This window comes from Dromiciops gliroides, chromosome 3, assembly GCF_019393635.1.
Source record: "Dromiciops gliroides isolate mDroGli1 chromosome 3, mDroGli1.pri, whole genome shotgun sequence".
NCBI lineage: Eukaryota > Metazoa > Chordata > Mammalia > Microbiotheria > Microbiotheriidae > Dromiciops > Dromiciops gliroides.
Window position 1 is genome coordinate 404785799 of NC_057863.1, and position 19918 is coordinate 404805716.

Genomic DNA, 19918 nt, shown 5'->3' on the forward strand with positions numbered 1-19918 from the left:
TGGAGTTCACGTAGCCTGGTCTGTAATTCCTGTATATAGGAGGCAACAGAAGTATCACCTCCCACCAGTGATGTATAAACTGGGGAAAAAGTTTTAGCTTGGATAGGAGGGTGACCAAAAAGCATTTCATAAGGAGATATATGAAGTTCTCCCCTTGGTCTACTTCGTAGATAGAATAATGCCAATGGTAGAACATCAGGCCATTTCAAATGGGTTTCAGTACATAATTTGCCAATCATGCTCTTAAGCTCTTTATTCATACGTTCAACTTGGCCTGAACTTTGTGGATGGTAGGGCGTGTGGAATTTTGGAGTCACTCCCAAGAAAGAGTAGATTTGGGATAAAATCGAATCAGTGAAATGTGTGCCTTTGTCAGAATCGATGCGGGCTGGTGGGCCAAAACGAGGTACTATCTCTTTAAGAAGAATTTTGGCAACAAAGGCAGCTGTGGCTCGGGGGCTGGGAAAGGCCTCCACCCACCGAGTGAGCTGATCAACTATAACAAGGCAAAATTTATAATGTCCTGCTTTTGGCATAGTAATATAATCAATTTGTAAGTGCTCAAAAGGTGTATATGCTAGAGGACGCCCTCCATAAGCTTTGGCCTTAAAAGCATACTGATTATAAGACTGACATGTGGAACAGCCCGAGCAGATTCGAGATGCTGTATTAGTTACACCTGGTGCTATCCAGGTTCTCTTAATAGAGTCTACAATGCCTTGTGTACCAAAATGGCCTTTTCTGTGAACAGAGAGGCATACCTGGTGGTAGAATTTCCGGGGAAGAAATGGCTTACCTTCCGGAGACACCCAGATGCCATTGATCTGTTTCGCCTTAAATTTCTTTTTCCACTTTTCTACTTCAGAATCGTCATAGGTTAGGTTGGAAGGAATATCCTCAGAAGGTGAAAGGTTAAATACAAGTTCAGGAGCTTCTAATGCAGCAAGCTTGGCTGCAGAATCGGCTCGTGCATTTCCCTTTGAAACAGGATCACTATTCCCTGTGTGGGCAGGGCAATGTACAACAGCTAGGGAAGAAGGCAGTTTCAGGGCATCTAAGAGGTCCTTGATAAGGTCCCCATTGGCAATAGCCTTGCCCGAGGATGTTAGAAAGCCTCGTTGACGCCAAATCATACCAATAAAGTGGCATATGCCAAAGCCATATTTCGAGTCAGTAAAAATAGTGGCACTCTTACCTTTGGCTATATTACAGGCCTGTGTAAGAGCCACAAGTTCAGCAGCCTGTGCACTAAAATGGCAAGGCAGAGAAGCTGCCCAGAGGGTGTCATAATCAGAAACTACAGCAGCTCCAGTAAAACGGGTTCCCTCTCTCATAAATGAGGAACCATCTGTATAGAGGACAAGATCAGGATTTTCTAAAGGTGTATCAAAAAGATCATCACGGGGTTTTTCAGCCATATCAACTAAAGAAGCACAGTCATGCAACGGTTCCCCCGAGAATGGTAAATTAGGGAGTAGTGTTGCTGGATTAAGAACTGTGCAGCGTTTTAAAGTGATATTCTCATTACCTAACAGGGTTATTTCATACTTAGCCAGCCTTTGATCTGAAAAGGCTTGTGTCCTGTGACGTAGTAAGAGAGCCTCCACTTCATGAGGGCATTGCACAGTTAGAGGGTTACCTAGGACCAAATCAGAGGCTTTTTCTACCAAAAGGGCTGTGGCCGCCACTGCTCTAAGGCAAGGTGGCACTCCAGCCGCTACAGGGTCCAGCTGAATTGAATAGTAGGCTATAGGGCGTTGGTTAGGCCCCAGTGACTGAGTCAGGACTCCAGAAGCCACCCCCCTTTGTTCATGCACAAAGAGAGTGAAAGGCTTACTATAATCTGGTAGTCCCAGGGCAGGTGCTGATAACAAGGCCCGTTTTAATTCTTTTATGGCTGAGAGATGCTGGGGATCCAACTGTAAAATGTCTGGAACAGAACTTTTTGTAAGAGCTATGAGAGGTTTAGTAATTTCACCAAAAGAGGGTATCCATTGTCTACAGTACCCAGCTGCTCCCAGAATGGCTCTTAATTGCTTCTTAGTAGAGGGGGCAGAAAGTTGTTGAATGGCCTGGACTCTCTTAGAAGAGACAGAGCGAGTTCCAGCAGCCAAAATAAATCCTAAATATTCTACCTGGGGCAAACACCATTGTACCTTTGTCTTGGAAACCTTGTGTCCTCTCTTGTGCAGCTCCAGCAGTAAGTGACGGCTATCTTCCTGACAAATTTCAGCATTAGGAGAGGCCAAAAGTAAGTCATCTACATATTGTACTAGTGTGGAGCTTTTAAAGGTAATAGAGGCCAGATCCTGCTGTAAAATTTGGGAAAATAATGTAGGACTGTCTACAAATCCCTGTGGGAGTCTAGTCCAGGTCCACTGTCTATTTTTCCAGGTAAAAGAAAATAAATATTGGAAGTCCTCATGTACTGGTATGGAGAAAAAGGCAGAGCAGAGGTCTACCACTGTGAAACATGTAGATTCATAGGGAATGGAAGAAAGTATGGTAGAAGGGGAAGCCAATATAGCATGTCTAGGGATAACATAATTATTAATTGCTCTAAGATCTTGCACAAAACGATAAACAGGTTTACCATCTGGCCCAGGCTTGGGTTTTTTAACTGGCAAAATGGGAGTATTGCATGGAGAGTGATGACATGGAATAATAATACCCTGGCTTTTCAAAGCCTCAACTATAGGTGTGATCCCTTCTATTGCTTCCCTAGACAATGGATACTGTGGAATGGAGGGGGGTGGTCCCCCCTTAACTTTAAAGGTAACAGGTATGGCAGACTTAAGGAGCCCCACCTCATTAGGGGATGAGGCCCATAAAGACTCAGGAATGTCAGAGGGGATTTTGGATACCTCCCCTGCTGTTCCTTGAGCTTCTGTAAGTAAAATTGGTAATAAATGAACAGTATCCTCTGGCAATTGTAGGGAGACAGCCCCATCTGGAGCACAAGATATGGTTGCTCTAAGCTTACAAAGGAGATCACGACCTAATAAATTTACAGGGGCATCAGGCATGAGTAAAAATGAATGTTCTACTGTTAAGGGCCCCATAGATACCATGCGAGGATTCAATTTTGCCACTCTCTGGCTCTTTCCTGAGACTCCTACTACATTTAAAAATCCTACAGGTCTACACCCAGCATCTGGTTTGCTTATTAATACTGATTTAGAAGCTCCTGTGTCTAGTAAACAGTCATAATACGTGTCCCCTACTTTGAGGGTCACATGAGGTTCATTACTCTGGGGAGGTGAATGAACTGGCACAAGCGCATTCAAAAAATCCAGATCTGGGAATATGTTGCTTTCATTATCTTTGTTCCATTCCTCCCCTTCCTCTTGTCAATCCTGTGCCCCCCTTTGAGGGAGTCCATGGTTACCCTGATTCTGGTTCTGTCCTTCTGTTCCTCCCTGATAGGGTGTACGGTTATCCTGATACTGTCTCTTTGTATCCCCCTGAAAAGATTTATATCCATTTTGATTCTGCCTGTAATAAGGGTTATAATTACTCCGGTTGTTTCCTTTCTGATAAAAGTTTCCAAAATTATTTCGATTTCCCCCAAAGAATTCCTCAAGGCTCTCGGTCATTGTCCTCTTAAGGTCTTGTTTTCTAGTTCTACATTCCCTCAAGAAGTGTCCTTGTTTTTTGCAGTACTCACAAAATTTAGGGGGTTGATAACGATTTTCAATTTTCCAGTTTCTCTGCCCTGTTGTTTCCTGTACTGGAGCTAAAATGTCCTGTCTGTTCCTTTCTTCTCTCTCATTTCCTTCGTAAATATATGTTGCTATTTCTTTAAGTCTGTCAGGACTCAAACTATTCCACCCAGGACATTGCTTTTTAAAATATTTCCGAATTTCTGGTAATGACTGGTTTACAAAATGAGAGCAGATAATATGGGCGTCTCTACTGTCTAATGGGTCTAGTCTAGCATATTGCCTGGCATACTTACACAGCCTGTCATAAAATCTATTAGGTCTCTCATCAGGTCCCTGAACTATATCTATAAATTTTTGCCAGTTATCAGTCTTTCTAATACAGGATTCCATTGCCTTCAGCAATGTTTCCCTTCCATCTTTCAACATATCAAAATGCTCAGGGTTATTGGGGTCCCAGTCAGGGTCTTGAATAGGCCACCCAATATCAACCTTTCCCGTGGCTTCCAGGCTGTTTGCTGCAGCTACTATATCTGCTCTTTCTCCTGGGGACAATATTATTTCCATAAGGTCAGTAACATCATTCCAAGTGGGCTGATATGCTCTAAAAATTGCTCTAAACTGCCTGATAACTGCTGTGGGATCTTCATCAAATTTAGGAGTGCTTTGTCCCCATAAAGCCAAATCCTTGGGTGTAAAAGGTGTGTATTGTCTGAGCTTACGTATAGTACCTTTTTGACCATGGGCGAGGATCTCTTGAAGGGGAAAAATTTTTACTTTCTCTGTCTCCTCTACAGGGAAATCATTTCTTTCTTTCTTTATTTGTTTGTTTGGCATGGAGGAAGTAGAGGGTGAGGGAATAAGAGTTGGGTCATTTGGAATTTCAGTCTGAATGGCCTTGGATTTAGTTGTTCTGTTGGGCATTTCGGTTAGGCAGGCCATGTCTGTCTGCCAGTCTATCGTTTCAGTTTGGGTGGCAGACTCAGATGTAAACTGGGGCCTGGATTTTCCTCGTTTTATATTTTTAGTATGATAATTTTCACTTGCTCTGGCCCAGATTTTCCAATAACGTAAATGTTCAGGTGGACATCTACTTAGGGTTCTTTGCAAATGCCTCAATGTTTGGGGATCAAATGACCCATATTTGGGCCATTCTTCCTGTAATTCCTCATGCCACATAAAACACAGTCTGATAAGCTCTCCTCTGGTCATGGTTGTATTTAGTCTAAGTTTTCCCTCATTCCAATCCATAAGTAGCTTTCCTAATGGGGAATCCCAGGGAATCATCTTTATTCTAACATTATCTAGGACATGCCAAATTCTCCATACCACACCAAAAAGCCCCACAAAACCACAAAGAGTAATAAAAATATATTCAAGTTCAAGCTGGCCAACATCTTTGATTAGTGAAGGTAAAGCTAGAAAAGGGGTACTTAGGGTGTTTAAAAGATCCATTTGAAATTTAAAATAGCCTATACTTGGTAGTTCTTTCCAATTTAAGGGGACAAGGGAGGGGAAATCTTACCCAATCAGAAGATCAGAAGATGAACGTTCGGTTTTCCTCTTCGTGGTCAGCCAAACTGTGTAATTTAAGATTCTAAATGTGGATTCTAATGTGTTCCCCCAGTTTGGGGGAAACTGACTAAAAATCACTGATAAAACGAGTTTAGGTTTTTAAGGGTTTATTGGAAAATAGAAAGAAAAAGATTGAGAACAGAATTCTAACAGTCTGGCATTCCTATCTTTCCTCAAATCTCCTGTGAAGTCCTCTGCCGCCACCACCATCAAGTCCGGAAGCCAAAAGGGCCCGCGCTCTCTGCGCAGGCTCCCTTTCCTCCTTCCTGTCTCCTCCCAGACCATAGGAGGCTCCTCCAGTTGATTGGCTGGTAGACTTGATAGACAGCACCCATGAGCAAGCGTCATTTCCTGACGCCAAGGAAAAGCCACAATGCCTCTGAGGCATTTTCCTCATGGTGGAGCTCTCCACAGCAAGTCTCCAGTAAGTGGCGTCATTCCAATCATTACACCACAAATGACCAACATAAACCATGATTTATCAGAAAATATCAAATCTTGGAATCATGAGACCTAAAAAGTCACTGTGTTCAGCAGGTTTCATTGGAATCTCCTCTAAAATATCCCTAATAAGTGTTCATCCATATACTACTTGAAGATTTACTATAGAAGGTTCCCATTTCCACTTTAAAGTGTTTCCTAAAAACTACTTTAATTATCAGTCATAGGCAAGTTCATATCTCAGTTTGCAATTTAAGCCAATTGTTCTTATTCAATAGGCATTTTAGGGGCAACTAGATGGCACAGTGGATAGAGCACCAGCCCTGGGGTCAGGAAAACCTGAGTTCAAATCCAGCCTCAGACATTTAACACTTACTAGATGTGTGACCCTGGGCAAGTCACTTAACCCCAATTGCCTCACTAAAAACAAAAACAAAAACAAAAAAACAAAAAAATAGGCATGTTATAGTTTTTTTCTCCAATTACATGTAAAGATAGTTTTCAACATTCATTTTTGTAAGATTTTGAGTTCCAACTTTTTCCCTCTTCCTTCTTTCCCTGCCCCATCCTGAAGCCATCAAGCAATCTGATATAGGTTATACATTACAATCATGTTAAACATATTTCCACATTAGTCATGTTGTGAGAGAAGACTTATTCTCCTTTATAGAAAATCCATTAGCCACCAAATTCTGGTCTGGTATAAGTATTGCTGATGTTGGTAGAGATAAATGGAGAGGCTTGTATCTCTGAAGAAGAGAAAGAGACTCTCTTTTCCAGGTGGCTAAGGCATGAAAGGAAACAACCATTTATTAAGTACCTACTATGTGCCAAGTACTGTGTTTAGGACTTTATAAGTAGTATTTCATTTGATCCTCACAACTCTGGGAAGTAGGAGCTATTATTATTCCTATTTTAGTTGAGGCACTGAGGGAGACAGGTTAAGTGATCTGTTTATGATCACACAAGTTTTAAGTGTCTGAGGCTGAATCTGAACTCAGGTATTTCTGATTCCAGCCCTAGTGATCTATTCACTGCATCACCTATTTGCCTTTAAGAGAAGACCCTTGATTCTCAATTCTTAGACTCCACCAAGAGTTGCTATAAATATTTTTTGTACAATTTTTCCCCCTTTTCTCTTTTTCATGATTACTATTGTTAACTGTTTCCCTTCCATCCTATTCCCTTCCCCATGATATTTATGCTATTATCCATCTTCTTTCATCCTACCACTCTTCAAAAGGGATTTGCTTCTGTCTGTCCCCTCCCCCACACTGCCCTTCCTTCTTTTGTCCCTCTCTCTTTATCCCCTTCCCCTCCTATTTTCCTGCAGGGTTAGAGAGATTACTCCACCCAATTGAGTGTGTACATTATTTCCTCCTTGAGCCAATTCTTATGAGATTGAGGTCTTTGAGCCAATTCTGATCAGTGTTAGGCTCATTTACTGCCCAGATTAAACAGATTACTCCACCCAGTTGGGTGTGTCTGTTAGTACCTCCTTGAGGCAGCTCAGATGAGTGTAAGGTCTTTGAGCCTTTTCTGATGAATGTAAAATTCATTTACTGCCCTGCTCCTCTCCCATCTCTTTCCCCACTCCATAAGCCTTTTCCTGTTTCTTTCATGTAGGATTTCACCTCTGCCCTTCCACCTCCCCCAGTGAATTCCCTTCACCCCTCAATTTAACCCTAAAGATGTCATCACCTAGCTAAATGACACAGTGGACAAAGCATCACCCCTGGACCCAGGGGGATCAAGGGAGTGTCCATCAATTGAGGAATGATGGAAAAAGCTGTGTTATATTATTGTAGTAGAATGGTCTAGTGCTACAGGAAATGACAAACAGGATGATCTCTGAAAAACCTGGAAAGACTAATGAACATCAATGTATAGTGAAGTGAGCAGAGCTGGGAGGACATTGCGCTTAGTGACAGCAGTATTGTTCAATGAGCAATTGTGAATTACTTAAATACTCTCAGCAGTGCAATGATCCAAGACAATCCCAAGGAACTAATGAGGAAGCTTACTATGCACCCCTATAGAAAGAACTGATAAAAAGAACACTTGTGGATTGTACATATATAACCAAGTTGCAATCTTGTGGAGTGGGGAGGAAAGGGAGGGAGGGAAGGAGAAAAATTTGGAACTCTAAATCTTATGAAAATGAATGTTGAAAACTACCCTTACATGTAACTGGAAAATAAAATAAATGTTTGTTGCTAAAAATAAATAAATAAACAATTAAACAAACAAACAAATAAATAAATGCAGTTCAAAATGGAAAAAAAAAAAGAGAAGACCCTTACTTGGATGTCTCAAATGAAATAAAGGAATACTGAAATCATACTCCCAGATAACTGCAAGTTTCCACAAATAAAAGCCTCTATAAGCATAAAAAGAAAACTACAGACAAGGATACAACAAGGATTCTTGATCATTTTTGTGTCATGGATTTTACAAGTTTGTTGACATTTAAGGATATGAGTTAATGACATTTTCCTTTTACAAAATGTTCATCAAAAGTCATGCTAGTTATAAATCTATTGTAACAAAGTATTGGACCATAGTGTTGGGAGGGACTTTAGATGTTCTCTAGTCTAATTTACTCATTTTAGAGTTGAGGAAACTGAGGCCCAGATAAATTAAGTCATTTGCCCAGAATCACAAAGGTAGCAAGTAAGAGAATCAGGGTTTAAAATTAGGTTCTCTGACTCCAACCACCACTCTTTCTACTATGTTGTGTTCCCTCTCTCATGATTTATGGTGAGCCAAGTTTTTCTTTGTACTCCACAGCATTGAAATACAATGTTTTCTGAAATGTTTGAACAGAGTGAAATTTTCTACAAATTTTGTTACTTCTTCACTATTGTCCAAAAACCACATCTCAGGTAAGAAATTTTAAAAAATATTTTCATTTTTTATTTCTGTTTGTTACCAATGTCAATCAAATACACATAAGTGAACAAAGTAAGCTTGGTACTCTTTGGAAAATACTATGGGCAAAGCTTAAAAGGCTTTAATTTTTTAAAAATATGCTTACCTTAGACTGATTGCTAAGAAAATAATAATTTCTAACCTCACTCTACCATCACTACCACCTCCAGCATAGCTCAGGTTACATGGGACATGATCTTTCATGGGATGTGAGTTTCCTGTACTCATGGACACATACATCACAAAAGTGGGAAGGGGCTGAAAAGGTCATTAAGTACTATCCACTCATTGTACAGATAAGGAAATTGAGGCACAGACAGGAGATGTGATATACCCAAGGTCACATATATGGGAAATTCAGACCCATATAAGTTCAGGAGTGTCAAGCTTTTGGAATGCACAAAAGTTCAAGCTACCTACTCTCTTTTTCCTGATATTACACATGATAATTAAGTCCACATTGGCTCCTAGATCTAGAATATCTAGCAGAAAAAACTATTAAGAGTTCTACAATCTTTGCACTTTTCATACTCCAATCCAGTTAGAATAATTTCTAGTTTCAGTGAAACGAGGATTTGAGTATAATAGAAAATTAGAGATGGTTCTATCCCCTCCCCCCTTTTTTTTTTGCAGGGCAATGGGGGTTAAGTGACTTGCCCACGGTCACACAGCTAGTAAGTGTCAAGTGTCTGAGGCTGGATTTGAACTCAGGTACTCCTGAATCCAGGGCCAGTGCTTTATCCACTGCGCCACCTAGCCGCCCCCTCCATCCCCTTTTTCATCCATTTGAATTAATATACTGGTAGAAGGCAGAAAGCATTTCTGATCTCTAGATAATATTTGAAAATCAAATCCTCTATGCTGGGACATTTTTGACTAGGAGACAGAAGAACTGAGTTAAAGTCCCAGTTCTACTGTATGATGGTGGCAATGATACTGATAAAACCAATCTCATGGGACATTTTGTAGAGCACTTTGTAAGTCATAAAAGGTTATTAAATACATGAGCTTGTTATTAATCAGACTTAAAATGTCACAAAAGTAATACCTAAATGCTACAGAAAGTAGAATTTTCTAGAATGAAAAAGAACTGTGCATTTATAAAAAACCAATCATAAAAAGTGGCTCTCATTGCATCTTCCCGTATGTTGCACCCTAGGGCCTTGCCAACCTTTCCTTAGTCCCAGCTCTGATTATAACAATGTAAAATTCCTACTAATAGCTATGAGCAATTTCACAAAGAATTGTGGACACCCGGTCATGTTTATTACTGTCAGAGGCTATCTTTTAAACAGTATGTCAACCTTTAGTATGATATTGTCTCACACCATTTTACAACTTGATAAACAATAGTAAGTATATATACACATGGATGTTTTCCAAGATATTCACAAGGGTTAAGTGGAAATTTCTGAGTTGACTATTAGTGTGTAGTATTTAATAATGGTTGCATAGTAATTATCTTTCTTTCAAATTTGCTACTTAGTAAAATGTGATGTAATGTAGTTTCTGCCAACTTTTTAAAGCTAATTAATGATTTGGTTTATTTTGCTGTCAAGTACTGTGAAAATAATAAAAAGAGAGTCTCTCTCCAAGACTCCAAGTAGTCCAATATTTAAGAATCTTTTTCAGTGGGCATTCATTCCTGGGTTTCCATCCCTTATGCTGCCTGAAAAAAATGGGCCCTCAAATATTTTATTCTCTTGTGTCAGAATAGGCACACACAATAAATTTTAGTGGTAGGAACCCAGTGAATATAGATTTTTATGTAAACACTTTGAGATATATTTGGATCAAACTTCTTGAAATAAGAAAGCCTTTCTGGGTGAGCCAGTATTTTGAAAAGAGTTCTTTTTTTCCTATAGGCAACTAGATCTATTTCTGAAAAGTCTCTCTTCTCCTTAATCTGACCCTACAGATCATAACTATGTATTTTCTCCTACATACTTGTGGTTAAATGTACTTTCATCTGTGGATAATGGACCCTGATGTCTGGTAAATAGGTTATTCAGGTGTGACCTTGCCTCCTTATTTCTGTCAAAAGTAACAGGCCAAAACCCACCCCCCCTTTGTTTAGGGCCAAACATAGTACCTAATATCAAAATGAATTTTCTTTTTAAATGCAACTAAAATACAGAAATAACCAAATGAAGAAGTTATCATAAGAGAGGTGGCTTATTATAATGGAAGGAACATTTGCACAGATATAAGGATATTGAGGCTTTAGTTTCACTTCTTTCACAAGTGAATATATAACAAGGTTTGTAACTAAGACCCTCTGACTTCATTTCTATGTGTATGCAAAGTACAATCTCCTGAAACTTGTGTGGCCTGTGTATCGCTTCTATTATATTGTAGCCCTAACTAAAACATGCCATCATTCTTTAGTTGAAACTGCTACAAAGTTTTTCAAATGGGTAGGATATAGATTTGCACAATATTGACGAATAAAGTCTGAATTCTTTGCATAGATTAACTTTTGTTTCTAGATATGGTGTGCACTTTGGTGAAAAATATGCATTCTTCAATCCAAGAAAGAAAATAATTACAAAATGCTAAATATTAGTATTCAGTTTTAGAAGCCAAAGTACATTTTGGTTTGATTTGAGACTTTTAAAATCAATCTTTAGATATAACCTTTTCCTATTCTCTCACATTTTAGGAAACATGGATGGACCACGGTTTGAAAGTTGAAGGGTCATCTCTGGGAATCTATAAGGAAGGACAAAAGAGGAAAATAAACATAAGATTATTTTGATTTTCAAATCAATCATAACCCATTCGTTCCTGCCCATCTTATGTAATTCTTGTTCATGTCTTCCTATAGGTTTGCTACAGAGGATCCATTCAATGTATTGGGTATCCCTCCTCACTTTCTCCTAACATCAAGAAAATACCAGTAGACTATTAGGGCTGTCCACATATCTTTTCTCTCCTTTCTCATGTGACCAACCCATTTTCTCTTCCCATCCCATATTTCCCTGATGATATCTTTTATATCTGTTCTTCAAAGCTCTTCATTGATCTTATGTTGCAGTCTGCTCACATCAACCATAGGCCTCTTCATTGCCCTATTTTCAATTCTTTGGAGATTTATATATTCCATGTCTCACAGGCATACAATCATAATAGAATAACAGTATTAAAAAGATGGGCCTCCTGGGTATTTAGAGGAGTCTTTGAAGTTTCCTGAAGTAACCAGGGCACCAGTGTGCTCCATTCCTCTTTGTTCTCTACCTCCTTGCTAGAAGCTTTGCCCTTGTATACATATTTTCCCCTTCCCACTTTCTGGTTCCTCATTATACATTGTCTTCCTCCATTAAAATGTAAGCTACTTAAGGGTTAGAGCTTTTTTGCTTATTTATTTTTGTATCCCTAGACTTCAGTGTAGCACATAGCACACATGGTAAGCACTTAACAAAAGTTCTGTCTCTGTTTCTCTCTCTTTCCCCATCTTCTCTCCTCTCTTTCTGTCTCTCTATCTCTCCTCATCCTCATCCTCCTTGTCCTCATCCTCCTTTCTCTCTCTCCCTCTCATTCTCTCTCTCTCTCTCTCTCTCTCTCTCTCTCTCTCTCTCTCTCTCTCTCAATCTGTCCCTCTTTGTCTTTCTGTCTCTGTCCCTCTCTTCAATTAGGCATACATTTGTACTATCACAGATATACATTCCAAAGAACATGTGCTATAAGTAGTCAAATTTCTCTTTTCGGCAACTCAATTTTTTTTGGTGACATTGCTTGGGTGGAGATCCCTTTTGTCTTTAAAGACCAAGTTAAGTAGTAAAAATTGAGAAAAACCACATGTGGAACAGTAGGATCTGGCTCCCTTCCTATCTGGGGTAACCAGAGGTGGGGCCTAAGTAGTTTGACTGAGTCACTAAGTGTGGAGCTTACCAAGGAAACAGGTATAGAAGACTTTTTTTTGCATTTCATGATGATGTAAATGCCAAGACATTTGAATAACATGTCTAGCTAGTCACTGAACCCACACATACTGTGGGAATAATTAAGGTCCAACCAGTCCTTATGTTATGGGAAAGACATAGGGATAACACCAAAGAGTGCACAACAGGCTAGTAACTAGAGGGGCTGAGTCTAAAGGGAGGAGAAGCAACAAAGGTAGGAATGCCACCACAGTAGCACATTGAGGGGCACAGCTGTTCTAGGTAAGAAGTAACCTTCATGGAATTGTCTGAGTCCCCTTTCAATATGGAACATCTCTCATCATATACTTTTGTGAAAATTCTGTATCTCTACCCAAGCATCTAAATTATAAAGAAAAATTAAAATAGAGACATAAAACTACCAGCATTATCTTTGTTGAACAAACTCTCCTTTTAGATTTGAGACAACTAAAATGCAATTTATTGAGTTTTGTTTAACTCTTTTTTCACTAGGAAAAAAGATGAAAATAAAAATTTTTCAATACAATTTGGAAAATCTGATCTGTGGTGTGATTGGACACACTTAAATCTAATTAGTAAATGAAAAAGACCAAGGATCTGAAAGCCCATGAAAATGATCAAATAACAATTACTCCTTCTCAGCCCTTTATACCTGTTCAGTAAACTGATCCACACACAACATTCTAATCATCTCCGGAGTTGCTGGACTATTCAAAGTGAAGGGCTCTGTCAGTCCTCTCTGCCTGCGTGCTGCAGCCACAGCATCAGTAATGGCAAAGAATACAGATGATCCCATGAACATTCCAGCCTCCCCTAGGCCCTAATAGGAGAGAAAGAAGGAATCAGAAGGATATTCTTCATTTATGTCTCTCACACACACTCTGTTTTAATACCAATTGCTGAGAATCTGCTGAGTGGTCAAAATTTCAAAAAGCAGACCCAATAAAATTATAAAGTGCTATACCATGACAGATAAAGAGGTCAGGTCACTAGACGGAATGTCAGGGAAGCTTATAACCTTCATTCCACACTTTTGTTTTTGGTGGGGCAATGAGGGTGACTTGCCCAGGGTCATACAGCTGGTAAATGTCAAGTGTCAGAGGCCAGATTTGAACTCAGGTCCTCCTGAATCCAGGGCCAGTGCTTTATCTACTGCACTACCTAGTTGCCCCTCCTTCCACCTTTTGTAAAAGTGTAAATATATGATCCCTTCTCAAAAATCACCAGAAAAATTACACAATGGAAAATGCAATATTTGTGGTGGAATTTTAAAGAGATAATTATGCACCAATCTTAGAATGATAAAAACATAGAATGTTAAAGCTGGATAAACCTTTTAGAGATAGATTATCTACTCCACCGTTTATTTTACAGATTGAGTTCAAATGATCTAGCAACATCTCAAAGATTGTTAATGGGATCAAGACATATGAATTTTCTGCTTCCCTTTTTGGTGATAATGGTGGAAAAGAGAATAAAATTTTGGTTATCCTTACCTTGGATGAATAGATGGCTATTGGGTTTTGGGAACGCACAAAAGTGACATAGAACTCTTCTGGGATTTCAGTAACTGTAGGAATTTTATAATCTTCTGGGCTCCTAGAGTAAAGAACACCTTCTGGGGAATATTTCAGTTCTTCAGTTGTATATAATCCCATGCCTTGAATAAATCCACCTTCAATCTGCATCCAAAAAAAGCACATGTCTTATAAAACTTGAAATATACAAAATGTTACTGTTTTGGTATGAAAGCAAGTTCTTAATCAATGCTAAGTTAAAAATAATGGGCTTTCTAAATCATTTGGCAGGATATAAAATAAGCTTGTTTTAAGACATTGATAGAACATTGTTTACTAGATACCACACCAAGACAACATCCTGGTGTGGTTTTTTTCATCCTTTTTTACAAATTGTCATGGAAAGGAGAGTTAGCACTAATCAGTGTTTCTCACATTTACTAGCATTTTTGTGAAAAATAGAGAACAAATTAAGTAATTTGCTGTGATAATTGTGAAAATTACCTTTAGTTCAAGCCTTGATCACCTTTTAGATAGACTACTGCAGTCAGTCAGTTAGTCGTCTAACTGGGGTCTCTTCCTCAAGTCTCTTTTCACTGTAATCCATCCTCCACTTAACTCCAAAGTAATTTACCTAAAGCATAGATCTGATCATGTCACTTCTCTATTAAGTAAACTTTAGTAGTTTCCTATTTCTTCCAGGAACAAATACAGGATGCCCCAAAAGTCTTAGTGCAATTTTAAGCTGTTAAAGCTTAAAGTGATTTTGTTCATTTTCAGTTGAATCAATGGACAAGAACTTATTAAATGCTGGCTGTGTATCTGATACTTTGCTATGCACTGGAAGTACAAAGAAAATTTTAAAAAAACAGTCAGTGGCTTCAAGGGACTACTGAGTGGGGTAAGATGACTAGAAAGGTGAGGAGTCAGTACCATATTTCAGTCAGCTTACTATTTTCAGATCCCATCATGCCTCCCTACCCTGTATGTGTGTGCTTGATTTTTTAAAGCCCAAGTATAATACTTTATCTTTATCCTTATTTAATTTACACACATTGCTCAGTTCTATCTTTGAAGCCAAAAAGAACTTTTAATCCCTATTCTGCATGGCATTTTCTCAAATACTTGGCAACTATCATATATGTATCCCTTGAATTTTCTTCAATCTAAATATCCCTAGATCAAGCACACAGAAGGAAATACATGGCAGAAATGATAAACTTGAAAGCAATGAAGCAGCAGTTTGCAAAATTCCTTAGGGAAGAGGCAAAAATAATAGAGGAAGTCATAGATGATATTAACCCCAAATGAGATTGAGATAATATCGATTACTATTAATCTATGGGTCTATTTTCTCATCTTTCTGAAAATGATATATACATGTATATGTGTAATCCATCTTTATTTTTGAAAAATATAAAAAGGGAAGAGACAGGCAAATTATTGTCTTTTGTACATACTTGTCTGAATAATTCAATAATACAAAATTCTGCTATATTTTTTGTTTATTGGTTACCACTGTAAAACCCCTATAATCCTTAAATGCCTCAGTAAAACTAAACATAGACTGAAAGACTCTCTTCCAGTAATAGTTTTTTAATGTATATATTAAAATCACATATTAATCCTCCTGGTAACTCCAACCAGTAGGAAACTGTTTAATAATACCATTTGTTTAATATTAAGGGAAGCATAAAATAGGGAGATATGCTTGACAGTGGTGTTTTCCATTAGGAAGGAAAGAAGGAAGGAAGGAAGGAAGGAAGGAAGGAAGGAAGGAAGGAAGGAAGGAAGGAAGGAAGGAAGGAAGGAAGGAAGGAAGGAAGGAAGGAAGGAAGGAAGGAAGGAAGGAAGGAAGGAAGGAAGAAGGGAGGGAAGGAGGGAAGGAAGAAAGGAGGGAAGAAAAGAAGGAAAGAAGGAAGGAAGGAAGAAAAAGGTTTATTAAGTGCTACTAAATACCAGGTTATTCTATGTCCCAGGCACTGTGCTAAGTGTTTTACAAATGTTATCTCATTTAATTCTTACAACAACTCTGGGAAGTAGGTGCTACTATAATCCCCCTTGTACAATTGAGGAAACTGAAGTAGACAGAGGTTAAGTTCAGGCTCACACAGCTAGTACATATTTGAGGTCATATTTGAATTTAGGTCTTCTTGACTCCAGGCCTGGCACTTTATCTATTGCACCACTTCATTGTCTCTAGGAGAATGTTCTGAGCAAGATCCAAATGAAGGAGGGATCTTCTTTAGAAGATGACTGTCTCCAAAAGGTCCTGGTAGCAGGTGACATTGTGTTGATTACATCATATCCTAGAACATTACAGGGCTTCCTCAAGAAGGACCATGATTCCTCAGAAAAAAAGTAGTCAACAATCCATGCAGGAAAAAAAGAAATACAGGGTGTCCTAAAAGTTTTAGTGCAATTTAAATCTTTTAAAAAAATTTTTTTGGGGGAACAGGGCAATGACAGTTAAGTGACTTGCCCAGGGTCACACAGCTAGCAAGTGTCAAGTGTCTGAAGCTGAATTTGAACTCAGGTCCTCCTGAATCTAGGGCTGGTGCTTTATCCACTGCACCACCTAGCTGCCCCCAGGTTAAGTCTTAAAAAGCTTAAAACTGTCCACTGTCCAGATGATAACATGTTATTCAATGACCAGTTACTGAGTTAGTTCACCAATTCATATATCTGGACAGATATTACCTTTGGATAATGAGTTGGGCTGAAAACTAAATGGGAGAAAGAGAACTGACAAGCTTATATTTGGAAATCATGTGGTGTTTTCAATGATAACAGTAATCTATTCAGGACTTATAAAGATTCTTAAGTTTCTTTTTCCTTTACCATGCCATTTCCATCTCTTTTTGTAGCAGCTTGACTGAGATGTAAAAATTTATCATTCTGGGGGGATTCTCTGGAAGGGTGATAAGAGAAGCAAGTAGTCAATGGCTCCCAGAAACTACTTTTATCACTGATACCCATGATGTAGAGGGTGATGGGAATGCCTTATTGCAATAACTAAGATTCTTCTTCTTAATAAACGTACATAATTTATAATGTGGTTGTCCAAGAACAATGTACATAGACAGATAAATGGAGAAATATGGTGGCATCAAGGAGGAAATAATCCCTAGGATTCATGTTCATAAAATTGTAAGACTGAAAAATGTCTGTATACACTGGAATAGAAGAATTTCTGGTGTGATTTTGTTTTTGAGTTTTAGCTTAAAATGAAAATGTGCCTTGGATGAGGAGGCAAGAAAAGAACATGGTCTGGAAGCACTTCTCAGCAACATCATGAAGAAAAATTGCCCCAAATAACTATCAAAATGGTACAGAACTAAAAAAAAGAAGCTGTATGCAGGTGATGTGGTGTTGATTGTTACACACCTGTCCCATGTCAATAGCAGGATTTAGGCTGAAAGCAGCATCCATGAAGATGTCTGTTCTGAGGAGCTAAGAAAAAAAATGAAAAATAAAAACACATCAGGGAACATATAAAGCTAAATGACCTAGCTTAAAAAGTGGATTATTTTGGACAAAGCTATGCACACAATTTTGTCTGCTTACTCTCCAAAACTTTAATTTAGATAAGGAACAATAGGGGATACATGGAAAAAAGAGTCAACAAACTTCCTAATGGACCCCTCTAAAACACATGTGCAGGCACAGCCACAATGTATATTTAGCCTTACATCTTACAAGCCAGGGCATGATATTTGCAGATAGTCTGTTGTATATGTATGTTTGTGCACCCAGGCACACACAGACACATACACCTACTGGGGGGATACAATACAGAAAAGTAAATATATATATATATATATATATATATATATATATATGCATATGTATGTATGTATGTATATGTATATATATATATATATAAACAAATACACAGTGATATGAGGTTAGATACTAATATTACAAGAAAGTACAATAATAGAAAGAGTAATAACTTGGAGTTAGGATGACCTGAATTCAAATCTTGCCTCTGATAATTAGCTGTGTGACCTTGGGTGAGAAACTTAACTTCTCTGAAATTTAGCTCCTTTATCCAGAAACTGAAGGGATCGGACTAAATGGCTTCTAAGGTCCTTTCCAGGTCTAAATCTATGGTCCTATGAACTGGGAGAATCAATCAGCAAAGGTGTCTTGAAGGAGACAGCACTTGTTGAAGTCTTAAAGGGTTCCAGGGGTTCCAAGAGGCAGAGGTGAGGAGAGAGAGAGCATTAGGGACATGAGTGATAGCCCATGAAAGGCACAGAGGTGGGAAACAGAATTTGATATGCAGGGAATAGTAAGTAGCTCAATCTGGCCAGACTATGGATTGTTATAAGGAGTAATGTGTAATCAGTCTGAAAAGAAAGGCTTCAGCCAGATCAGAAAGGATTTTAAATTCCAAAGACATGAGTTTATATTTTATCTTAAAGGCAATAAGGAGCCACTTAAGGTTCTTGATCAGAGTGGATAATATGGTGAGATACTCTAGGAATATCAGTATGGCAGTTATATGGAAAATGGATTAGAGGTTGAGAGACTGGAGAAAATAGGACTAATTTGGTCTAGTCTAGGCTAGAGGTGATGAAGGCCTGGCCTAAGTTAGAAGTGGGTGTAGAGAAAAAAGAGACAAATATGAGAGTTATTGAGAAGATAGAATCAACAAGACTTGGAAGCTGATTTAGATATGGGGAGTGAGTGAGAGTGAAGAGTTGAGGATGATATGAGGTTGCAATGATGACTCTGGGTAATTAAAAAATCAGTGTCCTTGACAGAAATATAGAAGTTAGGAAGAGAAGCTGGTTTGGGCAGAAAGATAATAAGTTCCATATTGGATACTGTGAGTTTGAAATGCTTGTGGGAAAATAAGGGGAGATGCTGGATTGGTGCTCAGGAGAGAGAGGAGGGATATTCTATCTATCTATCTATCTATCTATCTATCTATCTATCTATCTATCTATCTATCTATCTATCTATCGAGATTGATTTGGGAACCTTCTTCATTGAGCCAATGTTGAATCCATCAGGACCTTATGAGATCACCAAGAATGTAGAGTGAAGAGAGGGTCAAGGACAGAATTAAGGTTGATGCCTATACATAGAGGAAGGGTCATGGATGATAATTCCACAAGGGAAAATGAGAAGTGCCCCCTAGTTGTTGGAGAACAAGAAGAGTAGGGAAGAGTCAACAGCATCAAACAGAGCAGAGAGGTAAAGAAGATTAAGGACTGAAAAGAGGCCATTGTATATAATAATAAAGCAGGGAATTGTACACTTGAAGAGAAACAATTTAGCATAATATTAAGCATAAAAAATCTGATTACAAAGGGCTAATAAATTAGTCATGGTAGCTCACATTTCTATAGCACTTTAAAATGTTTAAAGTGCTTTACAAATTTTATCTCATTTAATACTTAGAACAAGCCTGGGAGATAGGCATCAGTATTATTCCCATTTTATAGATTAGGAAACAGGCAAAGATCACACAGCTGTTGTCTGGGACTGGATTTGAACTCAAGTCTATGCTGACTCCAGGCCCAACACTTTTTTCATTGTGTTTTGCTTTTTTTGCCAATGAGGGTTAAGTGACTTGACCAGGGTCACACAGCTAGTAAGTGTCAAGTGTCTGAGGCAGGATTTGAACTCAGGTCCTCCTGGATCCAGGGCCAGTACTTTATCCATTGTGCCACCTAGGTGCCCCGCACTTTTTTTCATTGTACCACCTAGCTGCCTTAAAAGAACCAAAAAAGTTCATATAGCTAATTCAGGGAATATTTGAGATTATAACCTAGGTCTTCCAACTTTTATTCCAATGTTCTTTCTATTCTTTATAGAACATTTCCTTCCATTTCATTTACTAGATGAGAAAATGTGCTGATAAATTTGCATGATA

The 19918-nt window shown here is 38.5% G+C and overlaps 1 protein-coding gene across 1 annotated transcript in view; it reads right to left on the reverse strand.

Moving 5' to 3' along the window:
* Positions 1-11267: 11267 nt before the first annotated feature.
* LOC122747705 (aldehyde oxidase 4-like) overlaps positions 11268-19918 on the reverse strand; it is a 138978-nt gene continuing 130327 nt past the window's right edge. Inside the window, exons 31-34 of the mRNA XM_043993587.1 lie at positions 17416-17481; positions 14008-14193; positions 13164-13331; positions 11268-11321 (exon numbers count right to left, since the gene is read on the reverse strand). Coding sequence (XP_043849522.1) covers positions 11268-11321; positions 13164-13331; positions 14008-14193; positions 17416-17481 — 474 coding nt within the window. The remainder of the gene's footprint in view (positions 11322-13163; positions 13332-14007; positions 14194-17415; positions 17482-19918) is intronic.